Genomic DNA, 23,151 nt, shown 5'->3' on the forward strand with positions numbered 1-23,151 from the left:
ATATGCTAGTATCACTTCCCTGGAAGCAAAGCCTACATAAAGATTTTGGGCATTGCAAACAAGTGATAAAATGTGTTTCTAACCTGACCACCGAAAGATAGGCCCCTAGGACTATCTGAAACCTCCAACTCTGGTTAGGTATGCAGTGCAACGAAGGAGCGCAGAGAGGAGCTATATTGTATGTTCCCTGGCTGCATTGCTATTTTACAGGGCAAGCCTGGACTCCTCACTTGTTTGCAAAAAGCAGCCCTTACTTTGAGGTCACTAAGTAATGCTACTCAAGATTAGAGTGTAAATAAAAAGTAAGTTGCGCTGGATCTTGGCTTCTGATGGGTAAACTGTAGCACAAGAAACAATTCTGATATATTGTTTGATCTGATTGAAAGGAGGTAATTGGAATTATTAGATTAATTTATGATCTTTTTTCAGCATAAAATTGCCATAAAAATAATCTTCCTGTTTCTAAATGTAATCATAGAATCATAGAATGGTTTGGGTTGGAAGGGACCTTAAAGATCATTTAGTTCCAACCCCCCTGCCATGGGCTGTGACACCTTCCACTAGACCAGGCTGGGAAGCTTTTATATAAGCTACTTTCTGCCTTGATTTCTTTCTGAAATGTTGTCATTCTTTTTCTTTTTTAATTTCAAATGCTCTAAATAGCAAGAAGGAGATCAATAGCCATTTATGTTTTTAAGTCGACTTTTTGGCTTTCAGTTTTTGAAAATGCAACCTATACTTCTGTTTACAGAAAGCAATATATTATTATTTGCTGAGGAATAAAATCCAAGAGATGCAATTTCCAAGAGTCCAGTTTGTAGTTTTTTAAAAAAAAAACAAACCACTCTATCTGATTTCTTTCACTGCTCTTCTCCAATGAACGTGGAACTTCTAATTTTGTTGGTTACATTTGTCTGTCTGAACACTTGCTGCAAAATTGTGCAACTGTAACTAAGTTTATTCATTCTGTTTTTAATAAGTATCATAGGATGCAGTCATTCTTTTTGTGTTTAATGCTAGTCAGGTGTAGTTCACATGACTTGAAACTCATTAGCAAAATAAATGGCAAGGCTAACTATTTGAAGTCTCAGATGATCACGCATGCAGCTGCTCTTTGAATTTCTGTAGAAAACACAGAAGTAGAACTCAGCAAGCAATTTGAATGGCTCCATCACAGCAACGTGCTGAGGTAACTTCACACATTCCTGGCCTTCAAATACCTCTTCAACTTTTGCATTTCTGGTACACCTCTACAAAACTTCCAGACAATGTCAGTAGCTGGAGAAGCTTGGATGGGGAAGAATGCTGTGGTGCTTGTGAGAGCTGCAAATAATGTCGATAATGGAAATCATCAGCCCTCACGTAGGCAGAGAGTGCAAAAGGACTAAATAGTCAGAGCCTTTACAGTTGTGAGGTTTTCCAGTATCGCATGTTTCAGAGGAGAAGGGGAAACCTTGGAAGTGATATGATGTTTGGAAAGGATCTGGAGAGACTATTGTGGGGTTTAGGAATGTATGCGGAGGACTGATAAATCAAGGTGGGAGATAATGAGATTTTGATTGTCTGGGTGGAAGGAAGAAATGGAGGAATTGATTTCTCTGCAAGGGCAAAATAGAATATGTATCCAAATTAGGGGGGTAGGTGAGGAGGTCAGCAGCGTCAGATAGAAGGCCCAGGATGGTTTTGGTGTATTGACTTTGCCAAGGAAGCTGACAGAGGAAAGCTATCAGGGGCATGAGGGAATAGAGAGAATTTTGGATTTGCTTTGTGAAAACAAAAATCAGGAAGGAGGGAGAACTTTGCAAAGGCTGAATGACTTGAGTAGGCTGAGAATGGAGCTCTTTTGGCATATTCACGGGCTATGAAGAAGAAGAGAGCCTCTTAAAGAAAATAAAGGAGCTGGCTGAAAAAGAACTAAGGAATAAATTGACACAAGCTTTACCCCATGGTCAAGATCAAGATTTTAGGTTAAGATCTATACCAAGGAAGAGCTTGATAGTGTCAAAAGCAGGAAAGTGGTGAAATTGGGAAGGTGTGATTTTTGAATTTGTACTGGTTACTAGAATACAATTATTGGAGCAAGTGTTTTTACTGGAGTGAATCTTCACCCATGATTTACCATGATAGTTGCACTGAAACAAATGATAGTTAAATGTACAGCTAAACAGTAATGTTAAATGGAACTGTGAAATTGTAAGGCATGTAATCAGCAGTTACATTTGTTTACAGATACTTTAGTAGCCCCCAGGGGGTTGTAAATATGTATATAAAACATAATCTGATAGCTTCTTCATTATCCACGTTTTATCACTGTATAGTGCTTGATGTTAATTTCCCCTGGTTCCTCACTCATTTAAATAGCACGTTACATCTTTTACTAGTTTTCTGTTCTGAGCAAAAATGTGCAAAATAGCACTGGGAGCGATCCTGAACAGAGGAGAGTGGGCGAGATGACCTAACAGATCTTTCCAGCTTCTGAATTTGAAAGCTACAGTGAAGTCATGCAGGACTTTGTAACTACTGAAATCAATAATTTGCGGCTGTCTTCATGTTGCAGAATGAATCAGTAGCGAAATGTCAATGTTCTTAGATTTTTTCAATTCTCCATAGTTCTGCTATTTATTTTAACTTTTAAGGTATTACACTTCATTTTGAAACCTTAAAAAATTGAAAGCATTTCTGTTATGTTGTCAGATAAATTCATTTCCCCCCACTTTTTAGTTTCTGAGGAAATACAAATCCTTTCACTGCTAGGGTCATACACATTACTATTTTAATAAACTCTGATAGTTTGGGTTTCTTTTTTTTGCCCCCAGCTGAGGCCTGAAATGTATTTATTTTTTATTGGAATTTAGGAAAAAAATGTGGCTATTGATTTCCCAGTGGCAGTTAAACAGGGTATTTCAGATTGATATTGTACATTTTGAGTAGCTGTGGTTCTGTTGTGGTCAGTGCTTTTTGGCTCAGGATAGAACAGACATAGCCTCTGTGGCTTGGGTTCAGAGAAGAAGCAGTACAACAGGCAGACTGCAATGCACGACTTAACTTGAAAACATTTAGCTGTCAGAAAGTGAGACCTCAGATAAGCTAGGTTTTAACACCTTGTTGATCCCCTTAATTTATTACTTGATTTCCTGTTCTTGCTGCTGCTAGGGCCCAAGAGCCCTACTGTTGCCTGAACACTGTAAAAATATGGGCTGAAGAGGTGGTCCTGGCCCAGAGAGCTTCAAATCTGAGTATGAACTAGAGCGTAAAGGGAAGTCAAAGATAAAGAGAGGTGAAAGAGGAAGAGGCAGTGATCTCAGTGGCATAGCCTTCATCACCATCAGGACAGGTGTTTTGGCAAAAGGAACTTTTAAAGAGAAGGACGTAAACAGGGAATGGGGCTTTTAGAGGACGGTTCCTCCCTCGGCTGATCAGCAGCACCGGAAATAGGCTTATTGGTACCCTAGTTTAAAAACTTGAGCTAGAGGCAGAAGGTACTGTTCCCTGGGTGCTAGGGAGACATAAATGTCTCTAGATCTTTTTTCATACAAATGCGAGAGAAACAAGTTTGAAGAAGATAGATAATATTATAGAGAAGAGCTAGTCAATGGAAAGTTGCAAGATATGATTAAAAACCAGAAGAGGACAACGGTCTTCACAGCTATTTTGGGTGGCTAACAATATGGTAAAATTACATGTACAAAGGATAAAGAAAAGAAAGTTGTAATGGTTGGCACACAAGATGGTGAGACAGGAGAACAGATTCGCAATGAATAGGCAGGAGAGGCAGTGTTTTAAGTATAAAAGGATGTGCAAAAGCATGGGTGTGCTTTAGATTTGTGGTTAGAGATCAGAGGTGGAAATGTATAGATAAGTGTATCCCTTCGGGGATGCTTCAGGAAATGCAGACTTCCTGCGTCTCTTAAGGAAGTGCTAACTTGCTGTCTCTCCAGCAATATCCACTTAGGCAGCTTTGGAAGTGGATATTTTTGGGGGTATATTTTCCCCATTTCATAAGGCTCATTTTCTCTCTTTTACCTTCTCTTTTCTCATGTTAGATTCATCTATATTTGTCCTGCATGATGTCACTATTTAACGACTGTACTGACACGATGTGGCAGAATTTCTTTTTTCCCTCAGGACTGAACTTCTCAAGCCTTCTGTGTCTTAGTTGTTTACTCTGCAGTTCAGAAGCAATGAAAAAATGTGGCCTCTCACTTAAAACTGAAGCAGCAGTCTTAAGAAAATGCTCTGTTCAGTGATGATAAACCAAAACCCACATTGCGCACTGCAGACTTGCAAAGAATGTTGTTTCTATCTGGGTCAGGATTTGCCTGAATATTTTTGAGTTTGCTCTGGATACAGTAATGCCCTTTTCACGTTATGTTTTCTGGCAACGTTTGAGAGACTCTCTTGCAGACAAAAATGTTCACTGTTAAGTGTAAGTTACACAGGTACGTGTTTACCTTCCTAGGCATACTTGTGGTCTGCTGTGGTTCAAATGGGAGCAGTGTCACTTGACATTCCCAAATAGCTGCATCTCTGCAGTTCTACTGAAGTGCTGTACTCTGCACGCTCAGAAAATATTTGCTTCCTCTCCAGGTTTATTTTAATGTCTTTTGCTTTTTAATAATGCAGCAACATTCAGGGAGTTTAAGAAAATCCTATGTACACGTGATCAGGGCAGGAGGGAAGGGAGGACCTAAATCCCTCCACTAAATTGCTTGCAAATTACATGCTGGACACTAATCCTTCTCCTTCAGGCATATGGAAGTTGTGTGGGTGGTGTTTAAGACACTGTATTTGAAATTATAGAGTGACACTTCCCTTTGATGTGTGTCAATAATAGTAAATAGATAACCATCCTATATAAAAGTATTTTTAAAAAGCTTATACTTTGATCAGAACATTTTTTGGATTGATTCATCATTCTTCAGAGACACTTACTGATTTTTCTATTGCAGAAGAAATGTGGAGAAGTAGTGTCATTTTGAGAGGCTTGGGGGAGAAATGGCTTATTTTAGGGTTTTTGACAGGACTTTTAAATAAGATGACAACCCCAAGGTAAATGCCAAGATACAGATAGTTTTGTTGATTTGAGAGAGATAGGATGTATTTGTTTCCTTAAATGGGTATGGGCTTCCTTCTACTCTAATGGTGAGGAAAGGCAGTACAAAGACACTGTATGGATGAATTGTTTCCTGAAAGTTTGGCAGATAGAGGTTAGGCTTTCCTTCTAAAAGGTCCTCCATAACCTTTTTCTGCTATATAAGGTATGCATTTCGGCTTCCTTTGTATTTTTGTTTCCTTCTAAAATTATCTCTCTGAAGATTTTGAACTAATTGAAGGACGTAATAAAGTAACATGTAGCATAATAACAGTATGTACATGTAATGTAGTCGGATAATTTGTATTACTTCGGTGTCCTGTTTTTTTTCCCCAAATTGTATTATAAAAAGAGAAACTGTTACCAAAGCCCTGGGTGTATCTGTTCATAATGTGTTCATGTGTAGTAGGGCTCTTAACCTGGGGCATCAAACGTGAGGGAAGTACAGTCACTATGTAGTACCATCCTCTCTCTTGAGATAATCCCCAGAACGTTGTCTCAGCTGGAGTCCTGTGCGCTGTGCTGCAAGGGATAGCTTACGTAACTACGATTAAATACCTGAAATACTGAGACACTGCGCTTCCCCAACCTAATTCTATAGAGAACTAATGTTACCGTGATGTCAAATCACATCTTTCTGATGAGCTGTAGCAGAACTGACTAACTCATCTCCTCCTAGACAAGTGTCCACAGGTCAGCCTAATAGCATGAGGCATGTGCAGAATACCTGCCAGCGTCTAGTGCAGGGTATCATTAGGGCATGATGCAACAAATATTACAAGGACAAAGATCACTGAAAATATTTATAGGAGATGCCTTCTATGGTTCAGGAGCTGAATGCTGCACGCAGTATTTCCTTACAGACAGGATCCTGTTTTCTCTTTCTGTAAAGGCAATATTTTTTTTTTCTGTTTAAAAATATATATCTAGTTAAACAACAACCTAAGCATGCCATTAACTAGGACAGTCCCAATCTCAACGTTGGTTTGATTGGTCCTGTTCCCTTCCCCCTCCACCTGCCCAAACAATTAAAATAACTCTTTAGATTTGAATAATGAGAAGGTGCCTTCAAAGGCTGTATATCCCCTAAAAGACAAGAAAGCAACAGAAGTGAAATGTTAACTCAAACAGAAACTCAACTTGCCAGCTGTCTACAAAACCCTCTTTCACACCCCCATCACTGCGGGAAGCATTCTGCATGACCCCCTCCTAAATCTCTGCCAGAGGAGGGTGTTCTCCATGTGCCTGAAAGGTCACCAGATTTCGGTGCTGTAGGAGCAGGAGGAGAGGATGTGGCAGCATCCTTCACCTTGTGAAGACCCTGTAACACCCACATTTTGAGTGAGTGTGTGCTGTCTGCAAGGTCTCAAAAGAGCGCAGCAGTTTGTGTAGATCAACTGGAGAGAGACTTTGGAGGAGAAATGATCCCTGGCTGGTGCTGTTTCAAAGTTTTTAGGAATGATAGCTATATAAAAGTAGCTGCTGAGAAATAGGCGTTAACATGTCTCAACAACCAATTCTCACCTTTATTTAAGAAAGCAGAAGGTAAAAGACCTGTTCCACAGCAGAAAAAAAAATCAGTTGAATTTAGTGAATTTTAAATTGTGGCCAGCACCTTTTCGGACATTTGTTCTTGGGGAAGTCCCACAAAAAAGCTTTATGTGTTATTTCATTAGCTAATCACTCGTTTCCCTTAAAAAAAATGAAATAACCAAACAAACAAAAGCCCCAAACAACCCTTACCCCCCCAAAAAAAACCCCCAAACCCAACCAAAACTTTTCTAACCCCATTTCAGCGTGATCCCAGTGCTGTAACCATTTAGGGTGGTTTGCAAAGAGAATCGGAAAACATTTCAGAGCCACGGTTACAGGAACTAAATAAGCAGTAGGCACTTGAACTAAGACAACTTTAACACCACAAAAGCACAGATGTTTTCCAACTTTGTTCTCTGAACTTAGTGCAACGTTTCATTCTCTCTTTACCATAATCAAAATTTGATGTGCATTCTTTCTTAAATGGCATCTGATGTGGTATCTCTCTTCAGCTCTTTGTGGTTTCCTGTTTTTCGTACACAGATGAAAGTATCTGCTGAGATCTATTAAGCATCACATTTCATCATTTATGATTTTCTCAATATAAGCCTTCAAGTAATAAGTAGATTTCTTTGCACTTACAAATGTAGTGAATGCCCCATGCAGTAGAAATACAGGAGCATGTCTTTAGTGTTGTACTTCAAATTACTACTTGTTTTAATTTAGGTTAACTGCATAATATTTATTATGCAGGACCAACTTAATACAGTCAGTCTTCCCCCCCCCCCCCCCCCAAGTACTGTACTAGCAAGTAATATACATTTCTGCTTAAGAAAATAGTTAGAAAAATTGGAATAAAATATTTTGGCTCTTACAGAAATAAGGCAATGTGAACTAATAAAAATTGCAAGAAATATTGATGAGTTTGTGAGGCCTGTGTCTTTTGTCATTTTAGCAGTTATTAACAAAATATTACTATGAATGTGTGAGATCTTGTTAAGTCCTGAAAATAGTTATATATAGGTTAATAGTTACATGTTGGTTATATTTTGGTTAATTAAAATGTTTTAAAATATCATATAATCGCTCTCAATGTGAGGCAGAACTTTTTTTAAGAGAAGGTGTTATGGCTTTGCAAAATTAGGTTTTGACCCTAATGATATGAGAAGAAGAATTGCTATTATTGAACAATTCCTCATAGTTTTGCGAGTGATAAAATAGAGCAGTTTGAAGTGATCAGCCTCATGTCAGATTCCAAATACAAGCACTTGGTTGGCAAAATAACTAATCTGCATTATCTCCAACTATGGAAATAGAAACTGAATTTGACAGAACACAGCTGCTTCTGTATTAGAGAAGATAATTTTATTTTCCTTCTATTTTTGTTTTCCTACCTTTTCCCACATTCACTACTGTGTGAAATACTCCCCATCCTGCAAGAATGCGTGAAGCTGAAGATCTGAGAAGATGTCTTCTAATATTCATGTCACTGTCATGGGCTATGACAGGTCTTGGACCAGTGTCGGTGGTATCTGTTTGATTGCTATCATGTTACTTGACCAGTGTTCATGAGCTTTAGCTATAAAAAAAAAGTCATCACAGTAGAACTAAATTGATCCTTATCATTCTGAGAAGCGAGGCTGTGAAAAAAGTTCTTTACCAAGCACCGACTTGGTCCTTTACATTATCTTTGAGAGGGTGTGAGGTTGGTTGCCACACCTGCTTGGTAGAATGTTTGAGTTTCTGCAGTGTTCTTTTTGTTGTCCTCCTAAGGAAGTTTGAATCTGTACCACTGTAAAATAAATGACACTTTGACCGTGTTTAAAAGAATCTAAACAGTTCTTTCATCTGTGTAGGCTGCTTTCAGAAAACTTGATTTTTTAAATTTTTTTTTTTTGTCTGTAGAGAAACCAAGTTAATGTTCCACTTCTTAAAAGTCCACTTCTGATGTCTAAATAAGGTACCAAATCTTAAATATGTGGTTTTATTAAATTTATTATTTCCACCCCTCTCACAGAACTATAGTGCCATGGAAAGTGTTCAGGCAGTGCCTTCATGAAGTTCATCAGATAAGCTCTGGTTTGGAAGCAATGGCTCTTAAATCTACTATTGACTTGACCTGCAATGACTACATTTCAATTTTTGAATTTGATATCTTCACTAGATTATTTCAGGTAAGATTTGAAAATTTTAGATACTTGTATGAATTTGAGAAGCTTAGTGCCCTGAGGCAAGTACCTATGGGTCAAGGAAGCAGATTTTTTGGAAAAACTGAAACAACTGAAACACTAGAATTCAGAAATAAGTTGTGCATTTTTTTTAGTCCTTCAGAGATGTTTTGGGCATCAGCACCTACATCTGAAAAACTGACAACATCCAGCAACAACTGCTTCATTTTTGCACATATTTAGTATGGTTACAATATCTTTGTGTTTGCTGCTTCCTTATTTTTCACTATTCTTAAATGCATTCCTAAAAATGTAGACCTTCAGGTATTTATCTAAGTTTTACTTGTGTTTTCATTGTGCTTTTATATCCATATATACTTATATGAAGTGTTTCTACAAACATGTAAGGAAAGTTGCATATGACTTTTTTTTAGGCTAAACGTAGGCCTAAGGCTTTATGAACATATTTTTGCCATCAATGCTCTGCTGTTTATGTACAATAAGGGGCTATCTTTGGGAATAGCATTAATTGTATTATTATTAATAGGTAACATTTATCTGAAATAAGCTTGTATGTATGTTGCGTGCTTCTGTTAACCTTGTGTCCCTTCTACAGAACACACTTAAAGTATTGTAGGCAATATAGGAGGCTGGGCTGGTTTGCACCCATATTAAATGTATTGATTCTGGATTTGTCGCTTTGGATGTTTCTTTTGTATATAGGAATCTTTGAGGTATACAACCATTTATTTGATCATTTACTTTCTTTACCCCATACAGTGATAAACTGGTGCACAGCCTCAAGTTGCGCCAGGAGAGGTTTAGACTTGGATATTAGGAAAAATTTCTTCACTAAAAGGGTTATCAAGCACTTAGGGACGTGGTTTAGTGCGGGACTTGGCAGCGTTAGGTTTACGGTTGGACTCGATGATCTTAAAGGTCTTTTCCAACCTAAATGATTCTATGATTACTTTTTAGCCTGTTGGAGTATGTTCAAAATACCAATTTTACGTGGAAGCCTGAGCCATGTGTTTGTTCCGTCTTCCACTTTATTCTGTGATAATCTTTGTTTAGCTTTCTTGGTTTTGCTGTTATGGGAAGGGGTGCCATTATGAAGTTGATATTAAGATTTGGCAGGAGATGATTAATGGTTTTAATTTACAGAGTTTTGATTTTGATCATCTCTTCTCCATTCTGAGTCAAAACTGTATCAAAGTTGAAAATGTTATGGTGTAAGTAATCTCTCTGTTTAATTTAACCACAAACATTGGTCACTTATTAAAATACACACAGGTTATGGAGGTTTGAACAAAACTTTGGGGGTTTTCTTTGATGAAATAAGGAACTAGAGAATATAGATCATTGTACTTTATGCTGCTTTAACAAAATCCCCCTAAGGTTTGCCCTTTATGTTGAGCTTGATATGATCAAGCATTCCTGTCTGAACGTTGCTGCCTTGGGATCAGTTTCTACTCTGTCAGAGTTTCTCATTTATTCAGTATTTGGCAAACTAATACGGTGTTCAGGTTAGTAATCAAGCCCAAAACTTGATCTCAGGCATGACTGCAAAATGTTTGAGGCCCATTGGCTGCAACATACATCACTATGAAATGCATTTATTTAAGGTTCCTTTCTGTAGGATTTTTTTCCCCTAAGCATTCTGCTTATGAATAATAACAGGGTTTGGGTTTTTTTTGTTTTGTTTTAATTTGTACATCAAATATAAAATTAAATGAGAAGTCAGTGATCTGAGGAGTAACAGATTGTTCTGACCCTATGTGGGGTCCTATAGATTGCATTAAACTTCAGGACAGAAGCCTCAGAAGAGATTTATTTTCCTTGTTCTGTAAGCCAATGAATATCTGTTTGCATTAGTTTCTTTGTGAGGCCATTGCTGGTTTGATTCATTACCGTGCCTTGTACTAGGAAAAGGGGCTCAGCAGTACTGATACATGAGAGAAGGCTGGTTAGGATTAACTTTTAATTTCACAAAGAAGCAGAGAGAGAATTTTTGCCAAACAGATTACCAACTGGTGCAATAGCTGCGTAACTGTTGAAGTGAACTTGCACTGAACTTGGTCTGAGAACCTCTCCCAGAGGTTACATTTTACTTTTCTAGTTTTTAAACAGCTTCTGTAACTATGTGTGCATACACCCACGGAGAGAAAATCCCAATTGTTTAAGTAATCAAAATACTTCTTTGCCAACTGTGGGTTGTGTTACAGAAAAGCTACATTTATAATGACGCTTATTCACAGAAGAAAGCAAGAGTACTTTTCTGGAGATCCTGAAAAAGTGAAGTTGCTCCCCCTGCCTCCCCACTGTATGTGTGCACAGCTTGAAGTGCTGTGTTCTCTGCCCGGAGATGAAGTTAGCACAGCAGAATACGTAGACTCTTTGAAGGAAAGGAACTCCATTCTGTCACTGTTAACGTGTTCAGTTAAGTTGTCCTTTTATGCAAAAATATTTCCATAGAAGAGAAAGTATACGTATCTCTTCCCATTGAACAGTTCTGTTTTGTAATACTCTTGTGTGCACAAGGCAATCGGTGAGTTCTTGCCCTTTGATTTTTCAGTCGTATTGTCACATCATTTTCTAGGTACAGCAGTAGTGGGACACTCTGTAGAGAGTCCAAGCATTTGAGGAAGATACCGTCTACTGTCAACTTAGAAGCCTGATGGTCGTAATTAACCAAGGAATTTGCACACTACTTGAATTTATTTTATAATATACTCTAGCAAGCCTTTATATTACCACAGTCCAACAAAACATCAAAGTACTGAGTGTTTGATCATCCTTTTTGATTTACGTGCATGTACTTGAGTAACACGACAGGAGAAAGGACGTTGTGCTTTTGTGAAGGAAGTGTCAGTGTTGGTGCGGTGAAAGGGGAGGGAGGATTCAACGCCCTTTTTTCTCTGGTTAGGGCAACTAGATTTTTTCATGTCATGAAGCCTCCTGGCATCCATCTTTGGTGAGGGTGCAGAGAGGAGCTGGCAAGATGCAGTGTTGCGTCTAGGATTGTGACTTTTTTCCTCCTTTCTTTTGAACAAATTTGAACATTTGAGGTTTCTTATGGCTTCTCTGCTGAAACCTTACTGTTCTATTTCATGTGTCTGATTTGAAAAGGTATTAATTTTAAAATAAAACAGGTGTTCATCCATGTTTAAGTAGTGGTTAGGATTTGCCTGGGAAATGTATCATCATCTGAAGCAGAACTGTTAGGATGCTCTGCTCAAGCGTGTCACAGAGGCATTTCACCTCTGCCTTACTAGCCCTTAGAAGCCCTTTTAAAGGGAATTTGCAGGGCACACAAGACCACAAGCCTCTTCTCTTGTGTTACTTAACTTCACCTGCCTTGATCTTTTGACAAATACATAAAAAAGTCTCCAAACCATTCAGAGGCAGTTTCTTGTCTCTCCAAATGCTGGCAACGAACACTTAATATATTTGTATTAATCCACTACTTAAAAATCGTCCTTCATTTACACTAAAGGCCTGTTCTGCATTCTTTGAAGTGATCACGTCACGCATGTTTCACTGAGTTTTCTGAAGCATTTGCTATTCAGGTCAGCAAAGACTGTGATGAAGTGCTGTCAATACTTGTTTTGTTTTCTGGCTGTAATACTATTATGATAACTGAAGAAATTGAGAAGTGGAGAATAAGAAAAGGAATGACAGCTCAAATTAGTGGCTTTGTTAGGTTTCATTTGTTAGTGTTCCTTATTGTTAACTATGAAAGCGCCTCAGGACCTCTCAAGAATAGGCTTGTGTTTTTATTAAACCAATATGGAGGCATACTCTCCAGGTTCTAACTGAACATGATGTTTAATATTTTATGTAGGTACAAATAGGAGATCCCTTAAATTCAAAGTCTTCAAAATCTTTGTCCAAAAATTTACACTTGATGTTCTTGGAATAATTCTTTTGAAGGAACCCTTGTAGCAAAGCTGGGTGTATAGGACAGTCTTTTATACTATTTAGACTTTAGCCAAAAGTGTGTATTTTTCAGCTGAAGCTAAAACACTGTAGGTCTTTCTGACAAATTGACTTGAGTTTTATTAGAAATACGTAACTGTCTGGCTGTATCTGTTTAATTGTTTGTCTTCTCTTTTTAGCCCTGGGGTTCAATCTTAAGGAATTGGAACTTCTTAGCTGTGACGCATCCTGGATATATGGCATTCCTGACATATGATGAAGTGAAAGCGAGGTTGCAAAAATACAGCACTAAGCCTGGGAGGTGAGAGGTTTTGCTGATTATTGCTTTCCAAATAAACTTGCTGTCTCAAAAGCTACATAATTATTCTAGGTTCATACTTCTATATTGCGTGATACGTAACACTCACTGCAGTATTGAAGGAGTGACTTTTTGGCTTTTTTTTTTCCTGTAACCGAGTGAATCAGAGAAATAGTAGGGTTTTTTATACTTGTGATTTTATTTATATCAAAATTTATTTTAAAAAATAGTTTAGTACTGAAGCCTGGAACTCCATGTTTAAAAAATGCGGATCTTTTAGATTTTAAGACATAGGAATTTTGTAACCATGATCTGTTTTTTTAATGTTGTTATTCTTCTACAGTGCTATGAAGCAAAAAAATATTGTATTAGCACAGGAAAGTCTAAATAAGTACAGATAAACAGAAAAAAACCCTGAAATTACATTGCTTTTCCTTTCTTCTTCTGAATTAGGTACAACAAGCAATGCATTCTTGAAAAGCATATTTGAAAATTCAGTTTGCTTTTCAAAATTTACATAGAGTTGTTGCCTAATAGTAAAGTAAAAATCATCTTAACATCTTTCATGGTAGCACACTTGAATTATTAATTTAATCAGTGCTTATGTCTTCCTTTTATGTTCTTTTTTTTTTCTTTGCCAGTAATGAGTCTATATCACAAACTATGCACCTAGAAAAGGAATCTGTCAGATTAAATATCATGACATGTAGAGTTTTTTAATAATTTCTATGTGATCCTATACATACTGATTTATTCAAACTGAACTCTTACCATTTATGCCACATCTGTTGTCTTATTTTTTCCTTCACTCAGATTGTAGAAATAAAAATTCAGTAATGGATTTAATCCTATATTAGTTCACTTTCATTTTGCTAGTTTTACCTTTCGGTTATGAAGCTTTTTTCCCTAATGTCTAGTTGTCTAACTTTGCTGCAGGATCACATTGTTAAAAGTGCATAATTTTGAAACTTGTTAGAGAAGTCTAGCAACAGTTATACCCATATTCTGTATTTGGTTTATTTTGATTTTTAGCAAACAATACACTGTATCCTGTTAAGTTACCTGGCTGGTCGGGTGCATATAAATATAAGAATCTTGAGGTTCCAGTAGGATAACATTGATTTTTAGCTTGGCACTCATGAACACTACTACGGAAGTCAGATAACTAGGTTGATTTTGAGAGTGGTTGCTATACTTAGTATTTTCTGTGTTACTGGTTCTGATTCTGTGATTATAAAAGAGAAGTAATAGAGAAATTATCCAAAGTTGCCTTTATGTTCCTTGTAAATAGAGAGTTAGTTTTAATAACTTTCTATTGCATGTCAGAAAATGACTTTCTGAATTACTTGGGTGAAATGCTGGAGCATGAAAGAGGAGCTATGAAGTGAAATTGCTTCTTTAATCTGTCTAAAACATCCTGGAAATGACAAGATTCTGTTCAAATGAATGGTTACTACTTCAATGTAATGTGGCCCTATTGAAGGTTGTAAGAGCTAAAACTTCAGGGAAGCTAAGATTTCTCATTTTAAACAGTTTGAAAGGAAATAAAATACTGATTTATAATTAAGAAAAGCTGCTCTATAGTACAAAATTAAGTTTGTGGTATTTCACTGTGGGATGCTTTTCTGAATGAGGCTTTTGCATATGAGATGGTGTCTGACATGAAAGGGACTAGAGTTTTTAGTTAGAAGAACTAAACATGCCCGATGCTGTTGCCTATAATCTTCCTTTTCCTCCTACTGTGCTCTCTGTCTACATTACGTATACTCCCAGCTATCACCTGTAACACACAGAAGGATTTAAATCTAAGTCCAGTTGGGTTGGTATCATCTGGTGTTTTCTGAAGTAGAAGTGATATTTCTTCTGTCCTGTTCACCACCTCGTGTACACACAAAATTAACATTGCTAATAGAGCAGTTTTCATTATTCATCTTCACATTTCGTTTGCATCTAAAGATGTTTTATATTTCCCCTTCCCTTTGTTGAGGTTATTGGTCTGTGTATGCACAAAAGGTGTGTGTTGTAGCTATGGAGACTTGATAATATAATACACTGTTCTTGGAAAGGTTTATGGGCATGGCTAAATGTACATAATAGGACTATTCACAGTGAATGTGCAGCTTTCACTTTGCGAACTAAAAAGCAAGTAAATGAAAAGTTGGTGGTAGGGGGCTACTGTAACCTTATTTCTGCCCATGAGGAACTGACAGCGTAGAAGATGTGGGTTTATTTAAGGTTATACAAAGAACGTGTGGCAGAATTGGGAATCTGATCCAAATCTTCAGAGACATAATTCAGTATCTTAACCAGAGGCCATCTTTGCTCTCTTCACTTGTTCTGCTGAACTCTGATTAACATTGACTTTTTATTCATCCTGTTTTTATCAAGCTACATTTTCAGACTGAGTTGTACTCGCTTGGGACAGTGGGCCATTGGATATGTGACTGGCGATGGGAACATACTGCAGACCATACCTCACAATAAGCCTCTGTTTCAAGCTTTGATTGATGGCAGCCGGGAAGGATTGTAAGTACAAATTCCTATAGTCACCATAGGTACGAAATCCTGATTTCCTTGTTCTTCTAATGCTTATATAGGTAGTTGTTAAAGATCTTTAAAACAGAGACTCTGGATATAGTGTTTAGCATTCCTTTTGGAGTTTAAGGACCATCACTCCTTTTATTCATTTGAAAAACACTTGTTTCCAGGTAATTCCATTAACCAAACTTAACCAAAGCCGTATCTCATAGCAGATAAATTCCAGGAGGAAATAAAATCAGGCAGCTGTCACATAGATTCCTTTCCCCCGCGCCACCTCCACCCCCAACAAGAGTTGCAAATGCACTTAAGCTTATTGAACAATTACTACTGCCAGTTACTCATGTGTCTAACTCTGGACGATTATTTGAGAGCTATGTAATTGCTTTTTTATATATTGTGCAGCCAGAACATTTTCCAGGTTCTAATAGTTTACTGAAAAGATTTATAATTGTAAGAGAATCTAAGATTATAGGGAGAAGTAGTACATTTTTACTAGGTTGGGTGAAGTAACAGACAAATGTTTGGTGTCAGAATCTTTTCACTGGGATACGTATTTTGATATATCCATATAATCATAACTAAAAATAAAAAAAAAGAATGGGAAAATTGATCAATCCTTGAAAAAAGATTGAGAAACCCTTTACAGTCTTGCAATTTTTCTCAGTCCTGCACAGTCCATTAATTTTGTTTTTCAGGTATGATGATTTCATACCTGTGACAAAACCCACACATATAATGGTAGTGTTTCTACTTTATAAAAACTGGACAAACAAAAACTAGAGCTGAGAATATTGAAAGCAGAGTGAAGTTTTTGTACCCTATGTAACATAACTTTCTCACAGTGTGACTTAACAACACAACTTTCAAGAAACTGTTTCCAAGTTAGAGGTAACCAATCTGAATATTGAACAACTTAGGGTCTCTGTAATATCATTTAACCTATTATTAATTTCCCACAGGATTGAAATGCCCCCATCGGTTCTTGCTTAAAGTCCAGTCTGCATCTTGGATTCTCAGTGTAGATTCTTGTTACAAAACACACAGATTTATATATGTCATAATATACACAGATATACACATATAGAATATTACAACATATATATATAATACTATATGTATTATGATACATACAGATATGCCCAAATATGTGTTACCTTCCATTCTGCTCCATTACTTGAAATAGTCTATATGTAAGTTCACTGTGAAATGAAGATCTAAAATAATACTCTGTTGAGCTACCCCCAGAAAGTTATCTGCTAATCAAAGCTCAGGCATTCTGGTGGTAGCTATGCATGTGATGTCAAAATCTTTCCTGTGCTTTTATAAATAGACTTGAGCATGTGTCAAAATGCATATGTAGCAATTCAGTTGCACCCAAAAGTTAAGAAAGCTGGCCGAGGAAAGATGATGCATTTTAGTTAATGTCTACTGTACCTTATTCTGCCCCTTTGAAATTTCATAGGTATTATTTAGCTAATAAAGCTTATAACAATCTTCTTGTGATGCAGCTATCTGTTCCCAGATGGACGAAGTTATAATCCTGATTTGACAGGACTATGTGAACCCACACCACATGATCACATAAAAGTCACACAGGTATGTTCAGAGTTTGTCAGTTATTTTGTAATCTTCCCTTAGTATCTCATCTAGCAGCGATAATAAGCTTTTATTAAAATGTGAGAAATAAATGCATAAGAGTGAAAATATGTTGTTGATAGAAGGGCTTAGATGAAGAACAGGATAATAATCCTTTAAACTCTAGAGCTGATGGCGATGCAGACGGCATGTCTTGGAAAGTCTCACTCTTCCAAGTGAGAAATGTGTTAATGGTTATTAAAGATTTTTGATATTTATGTTACAGGTTTATGTAGCTTGGTGTTTCCTTGCTAGTAGCAGATGGGAATACGGAAATGAAATCAAGATCAAATGATAGTTTTGAAGCCTGAATAGGAATGGTACAGTTTGTTGACAGGTCCAGGAGGAAAAGTGTAGTTCCTGTATCACAAAGATACCGGTTCCAGGGCCTCTTTCCTTTCTTCTTTGTCTGTTGTGCAAATTAAGAGAGATGGGGAAAAGCAACAGAAATAATTAAGTGCCTAAAGGGAGTCACTTTGCAGAGAAAATTAGAATATATAGATGTGTTTGTAGTCTTGTTAAGTGACAATGTGATAAACTAACGTGCAGATGTTTGATACTCAAGTTATAGGAAGTAGCCACCACGAGACAAATGCTTGATTAAAAACGGTGCTGAAATTAACACTAGAAAGTTAAGTTATACTGTGTAGAGCATTTTTCCTGACAAAAGCATGTGGAAGACTTGAGGATACGTTCAAGGAAAGACATCAGACTAGATACGAGCCATACTGTTTCAGATGGTCTTCTGTTCCTTCAGAGCAGACTGGATGACCTGCTGAATCTTCCGTAATTCTGAGTGGTCTATGTGCATTCCGCCTCTCTATGTGCATTCCACCTCCAGAAACAGTTTAGAAAAGAAGTATTCATTACCATCCATGGTATTATTAGGAATACCATTATGAAAATATCTGTTTCCTAAGTAAGAGAATTCATAAAAACAATGACCTGAAGAAAGTCTGAGTACTTCCACTTATCTGACTTCTGACTTTTCCCTCCAGTCTTAAAACAGTAATGAAAGAGTAATGCAGAGATACATGATATATGTTGCACAGAATGATTTTCTAGCCCCATATCCTTACTTTTCCTCAAGGAAAGGAAAAACAGCTTAGACATTGTCAGTGATTACCTTGTTCTTCACAAGCCGCTCATGTTGTATTTTGAATTCACTGAATGAATCCAGTTGCTTCTGAACTCACAGTTATGAGGACACCATTAGTTAATTCTGATGGTAATTCAACAGAGTCTCAACTATGTGAATGCTGCCTTAAATAATATATAACTGGAGTAGTTTAAAGCTGGCACTAGAGCTGCTTAAAATATGAAAAGATGGTATAAAAGTGGCTGCAGGGCTAGATTGCTGCAGGTGGATTCTTTGCGAGAGCTCCACCATAAGCATCTTTAGTACATACTGACTACAGCTGCAGATATGAGCTGTCTCTCTTTATTTTCTCTTGTTCTTAGCCTCATCTCCCTTCCCTTTACTCAGCAGTAGCTGCTTATTTTCCTGTGACCTGGATTCTACTTATTTTAAGATTTCAAAAAAATTTTTTTTCAAGACTAAAAAAGTTTTATTTCTATACCAATGCATTTGATTGCCAGTTCCCCAACAATACCTAATTCTAGAAAACTGTTCCAGACTCAAGTTTTATCTAGTATTTATTCCTCTTGAAGGTGTTCTCATACCTTCCTGTCAGCCTTGTAAGCATACAAAGTACTGAATGATCTGTGCATGACTGTTGCCATGTTCTCCTGGGGCGTATTCTTGCCGTACTTCTTTCATAAGGGTTGTTTACTTCAGTTAACCATACTACATCCTTGCTGTAGGCAGAAAGCCCTCTTGCTTGTCAGTTTTCAATGTAATAACTTTTATTAGTCTTAAACTCATACCTAGAAAAGGAAATGCCAATTTTGTTCCCATCCATCACTTAATTTCTCACTTACAACCATGTGTTTGTTACCTTCCTCTTAGCTGCAATCAAGGAAAAGCAGGATGTATGCCTTGAGTAGTAGTTACACGTGAGAAGTCTGTAGAAAACCTAATAGGCACCGATATTTTAAACTTGTTTTGTAGCATGTATTGTAGTATATCATAGGTTTGAAGAAGCAAAAAAGTAAGCTGTTTCAGTAACCTTGGGGTGGCTTTTAAATAGATCAGATTAGTTCCCTTGATTAAAAAATAAAGTGAGTTGGAAAACAGGGGGCTCAGAAGTGTTTGTCACTACTGGTGCTTAAGTATATTCTTTGTGAACAAGTCACAGTAAAGAAATAATCGCTTGACTTTCTTTTGTTACAGGAGCAGTATGAATTGTACTGTGAAATGGGTTCCACTTTTCAGCTGTGTAAAATCTGTGCAGAGAATGACAAGGATGTGAAAATAGAGCCGTGTGGACACCTTATGTGCACTTCTTGTCTTACAGCGTGGCAGGTACTGTCATAGTTCAGTTAGTGGAGAAGAGGATGGATTTCTCTGTTACACCCCTGTTTACAGTGTGGGTATATGTTTACTTTTCCAGGTACTCAGTAAGAGGGTTCAAGGACATATATATTTAAAATGATAAACTTTTCATTTTGTGGACCAAAATCTGTGAAAAATAAAGTTCCAGGAGTCATTAAAATGTGGACTTGTAGGCTTGCCAAGGTCATTTGCTGACTGCTGCTAGGTGGAAACTATTTCCGGAGCGCAGTATATTCTCAGACAGTGAAAGCTGAGCATTTGGTGCCAATTCAGCCACCCAGGTCACTTCAGGATGTATTCAAAATGCATGAAGAGGACAGGTAGCCTGTGGAAAAATAAGCTTAGGATGCTTGTGTTTCATGTTAATAATATGCAAAGCGCTAAACCACCTAGCTTTAGACGGTTGTTGGGGTAAGAGATTGAATGGAGGGGAAACTCTGATCTCTCAATGTCGTTTACAGAATATCCCAAAAACTACAGAGACTTCATGGTGACACAGGTTGGTGTGTTTTGTCCATCTTGTTCATGGCCATACCAGTCTGTGGGAAAAGGGAGGACTGGTACCTTTAGTTCAGTGCAGTTAACAAGCATTTGACTTAAAAATTAAAATCAAAAATTAAAATCAAAAGCAGAGGTCATTCCTCGTTACAACTTCAGACTTTCCCCTAATAGGTGCTTCTCCAACTGAATCAGTTCTGCCTCCTTCTCCCTGCCCCTTTCTTCTTTCGTATCTATATTTTGTGGGGAGAAGTAAGGGTCTTCCCATTCTGAAGCAGGACTGTTTCACAGTTGGCACCAGTCTTTGGTTACAAATGTAGTGAGAAGAGTAAAAAGAATCCTTGACTCTAGTCCATTTTTGACCTGGTTTTAAATGAGTTCATCTCAGTTAATGAGTTTTCATTCTCATGTTTGAGAGATGACTTAAAGTACTATAGTTTTTCTTTTCAGATTCCTAATTAAGAAATCACCACTGGCAAGCCAACACGATGTGTCAGAAGTATAATTTGAGTTTTGCTTCCATTGGCAATAAAGCTTGCTGAAAAAGGAGTATTCTCAGTTTCTGATTTTGTGTTCTTTCTAAAATTTGAGTTTGATGCTCCAAACACAAATCTTTCAAATTGCCCACAGATCAGAATTTCTGAGAAAATTCCATTTTAGACATACTCAAATGAGAATATTTATTTCACTACTAAGCAGCTGCTGAGGTAGAACAATATTTCTCATTTCAGGAGTACCCTTTCTCTGTTCTTACCAGTTTCATTCTGAATGACAAACTAGAGGTCTGACTATGTTAATCTTTGACTTAAATTCTGAAATTCTGATGTCTGTAGCTTTTTTTAAATTTTTTTTTTTTTATTGCTTAGCTGAAAGGACTAAGCAAAAGGGCTGAAATCTTTGTACTTTTTGTACTTTTGATTGCTGGGTGTCTCATAGCATGGTAGCAGCACGTTCCAGTGTTGTGCGAGTGATGTGCTCTGATTCTGGAGACTTGAGAAGCTAAGGTCCTCAGTACTTTGGCCAATGGCTAGGGATTCAGGAAAAGGACAACAAAGCATTTTAGGCTCAGAGAAATGACATGTTTGAAAAACATTAGGCTTCATCAGAACATTGCAACCAGCTGTAATTGGTCAGGTATGTTTTGGACTTCATTACAAATTTAACTTTTGTATAATTAGTGAGGCGATGAAGAAATATTACACTGTAACAGCATCAGCTGTTGCGAGCTTCTGGTGGGCTGGTGTTTAATTGGCAGCATAATGGCTCGTTAGGTATGCCTCAAGAGGTCCAATACAGATGTTTTCACTAAGCAGAAAAAAATTGAGTAAGCAACATCAGAGCTGCATAGAATACTAAGGATGATTCGGAGTTGTTCACCTTTATGGACATCAGTCTCTCAGATAAGACTTGGTTTAACTGTTTCCTTTTTGCATTATGCAACAGGAGTAAAATGTCATTTTTTTTCACAGAAGTCTATTCTTGTCTAAAAACTACATGTCTGGACTTGATTCTAAAAGCGTATGGGCATATATGCTGCATTGTAAGGTTCACAATAGCTACTCTCTCAATGTTCTAAATAACCTTTCTGTGGGCATGGAGAAACGTGTGTATTCATATAGACATGTCAGATCTCAGTTTTAATTTCTCAGTTGTATTCATACTGTTGAATACAAGTGTCTGCTGCTGTGGTTGGTTACCCAATGTATTTTGGTGAACTTGGTGCTTTTGAAAAGAAAGGAAGGAAACTGCTAGTACAGAACTATTTGACAACATAGATACAAGAAAGCCTTGAAAATTAAAAGCTCTGTGCCTCATCTGTAAGGCTGTTTTTAGAAAATGAAACTGTAAAGAATTGTATGAGTAAGGGAGGACTTCTGTTCACTTGACAGTGATTACTTCAGTAGGTCCATATAATTTGGAGGCGTTCTGTGAGGTAGTAAGTGATGTTGACTAGTCCTTTGTAATTAGGATGCAAGGCTGCTAAAAGGAGATAACATATATTTTTCCATACAAAATGGAAATCCAGTACTAACCATGCAAAAAGACATGACTGTTGTCAGGAGATGTCATTTATAGTTATCTGGCCTTGGGATACAGTTCTTCCACAAAATGTAAAATCATCTGTCAGTTTAGTAAGAGTGGCAAGTGTCAAGATAAAAATAATGCTAAAAAAAAAATTAAAGTTGTCCTTACATCCGAGAAACCAAAAAGCTGTGCTTGCTTGGTGATATTTCAGGATAGGTAGGTTGTTTAGAATTAATTTTGGTGTTCGTATCTTTTTAGCTGCCTGTCTACCTGACTGCAAATACGACACAATGTGATTTCTGAATTCAGATTGAATTATCTTGATCTCTCAAAGCTTCAGGGCTCTTTTGGGTGTGGGTTGTTGGTCGGTTTGGGGTTTTTTTGGGGTATTTTTTGTTTGGTTTTTTTTTTTTTTTTAATTCAAACCTACATTGTGCTTCTTGATGGAAGAATTTCTTTATAAGTGCTTGAAAGACTTCTCTCTGATACTTTTGTTCATTAGTAGTCTGAAATCTACTTTAAAGGCTTTTTGATTGCTTCTGATGAGGAAGAAAATATTTCTGAAATGAGTAAAAGGAATGGAAATATGGCTGCTTGAAAATCATTTAAACAGTATACCACTTAGAAATTAAAATTCAAGTAATTCTTGTTTCTGATAACATGTGAAAATAGTTCCTTCTTTCACATAATTTATTGAAAACGTGGTAAAGTCCTTGTTTGTTACTTAAAGATGTCAAAAATGTTTGTAGCTTTAGATGCTCTGTATGCGTATTGCTGAATGATCGTAATCTTGCAGCCGTGGTGGATTGCATATATGTTCTTCAGAGAATGAGAGCTGCATGCCCTAAAGCTCATCAGCATTTTCTAACTTAAAATGAAAAATAAATACTTTATATTAATATAAAAGATATATAATAAAATGCATTATCTCTGTTTACACATCTTGCCTTCTTTGCTCTGAAGAAAT

The 23,151-nt window shown here is 37.1% G+C and overlaps 1 protein-coding gene across 6 annotated transcripts in view; it reads left to right on the forward strand.

Annotated features, from left to right (window-relative positions):
* The window catches only part of CBLB (Cbl proto-oncogene B), a 130,423-nt gene that overhangs the window by 70,789 nt on the left and 36,483 nt on the right, over window positions 1-23,151 (forward strand). For all 6 annotated transcript variants that reach the window (XM_059835478.1, XM_059835461.1, XM_059835491.1 and 3 more), the window contains 5 exons: window positions 8,643-8,799; window positions 12,912-13,033; window positions 15,419-15,556; window positions 17,080-17,167; window positions 19,500-19,631. In XM_059835478.1, coding sequence (XP_059691461.1) covers window positions 8,643-8,799; window positions 12,912-13,033; window positions 15,419-15,556; window positions 17,080-17,167; window positions 19,500-19,631 — 637 coding nt within the window. The remainder of the gene's footprint in view (window positions 1-8,642; window positions 8,800-12,911; window positions 13,034-15,418; window positions 15,557-17,079; window positions 17,168-19,499; window positions 19,632-23,151) is intronic.

The sequence above is a fragment of the Gavia stellata genome, chromosome 1, assembly GCF_030936135.1.
Source record: "Gavia stellata isolate bGavSte3 chromosome 1, bGavSte3.hap2, whole genome shotgun sequence".
In the NCBI taxonomy this organism is placed as follows: Eukaryota; Metazoa; Chordata; class Aves; order Gaviiformes; family Gaviidae; genus Gavia; species Gavia stellata.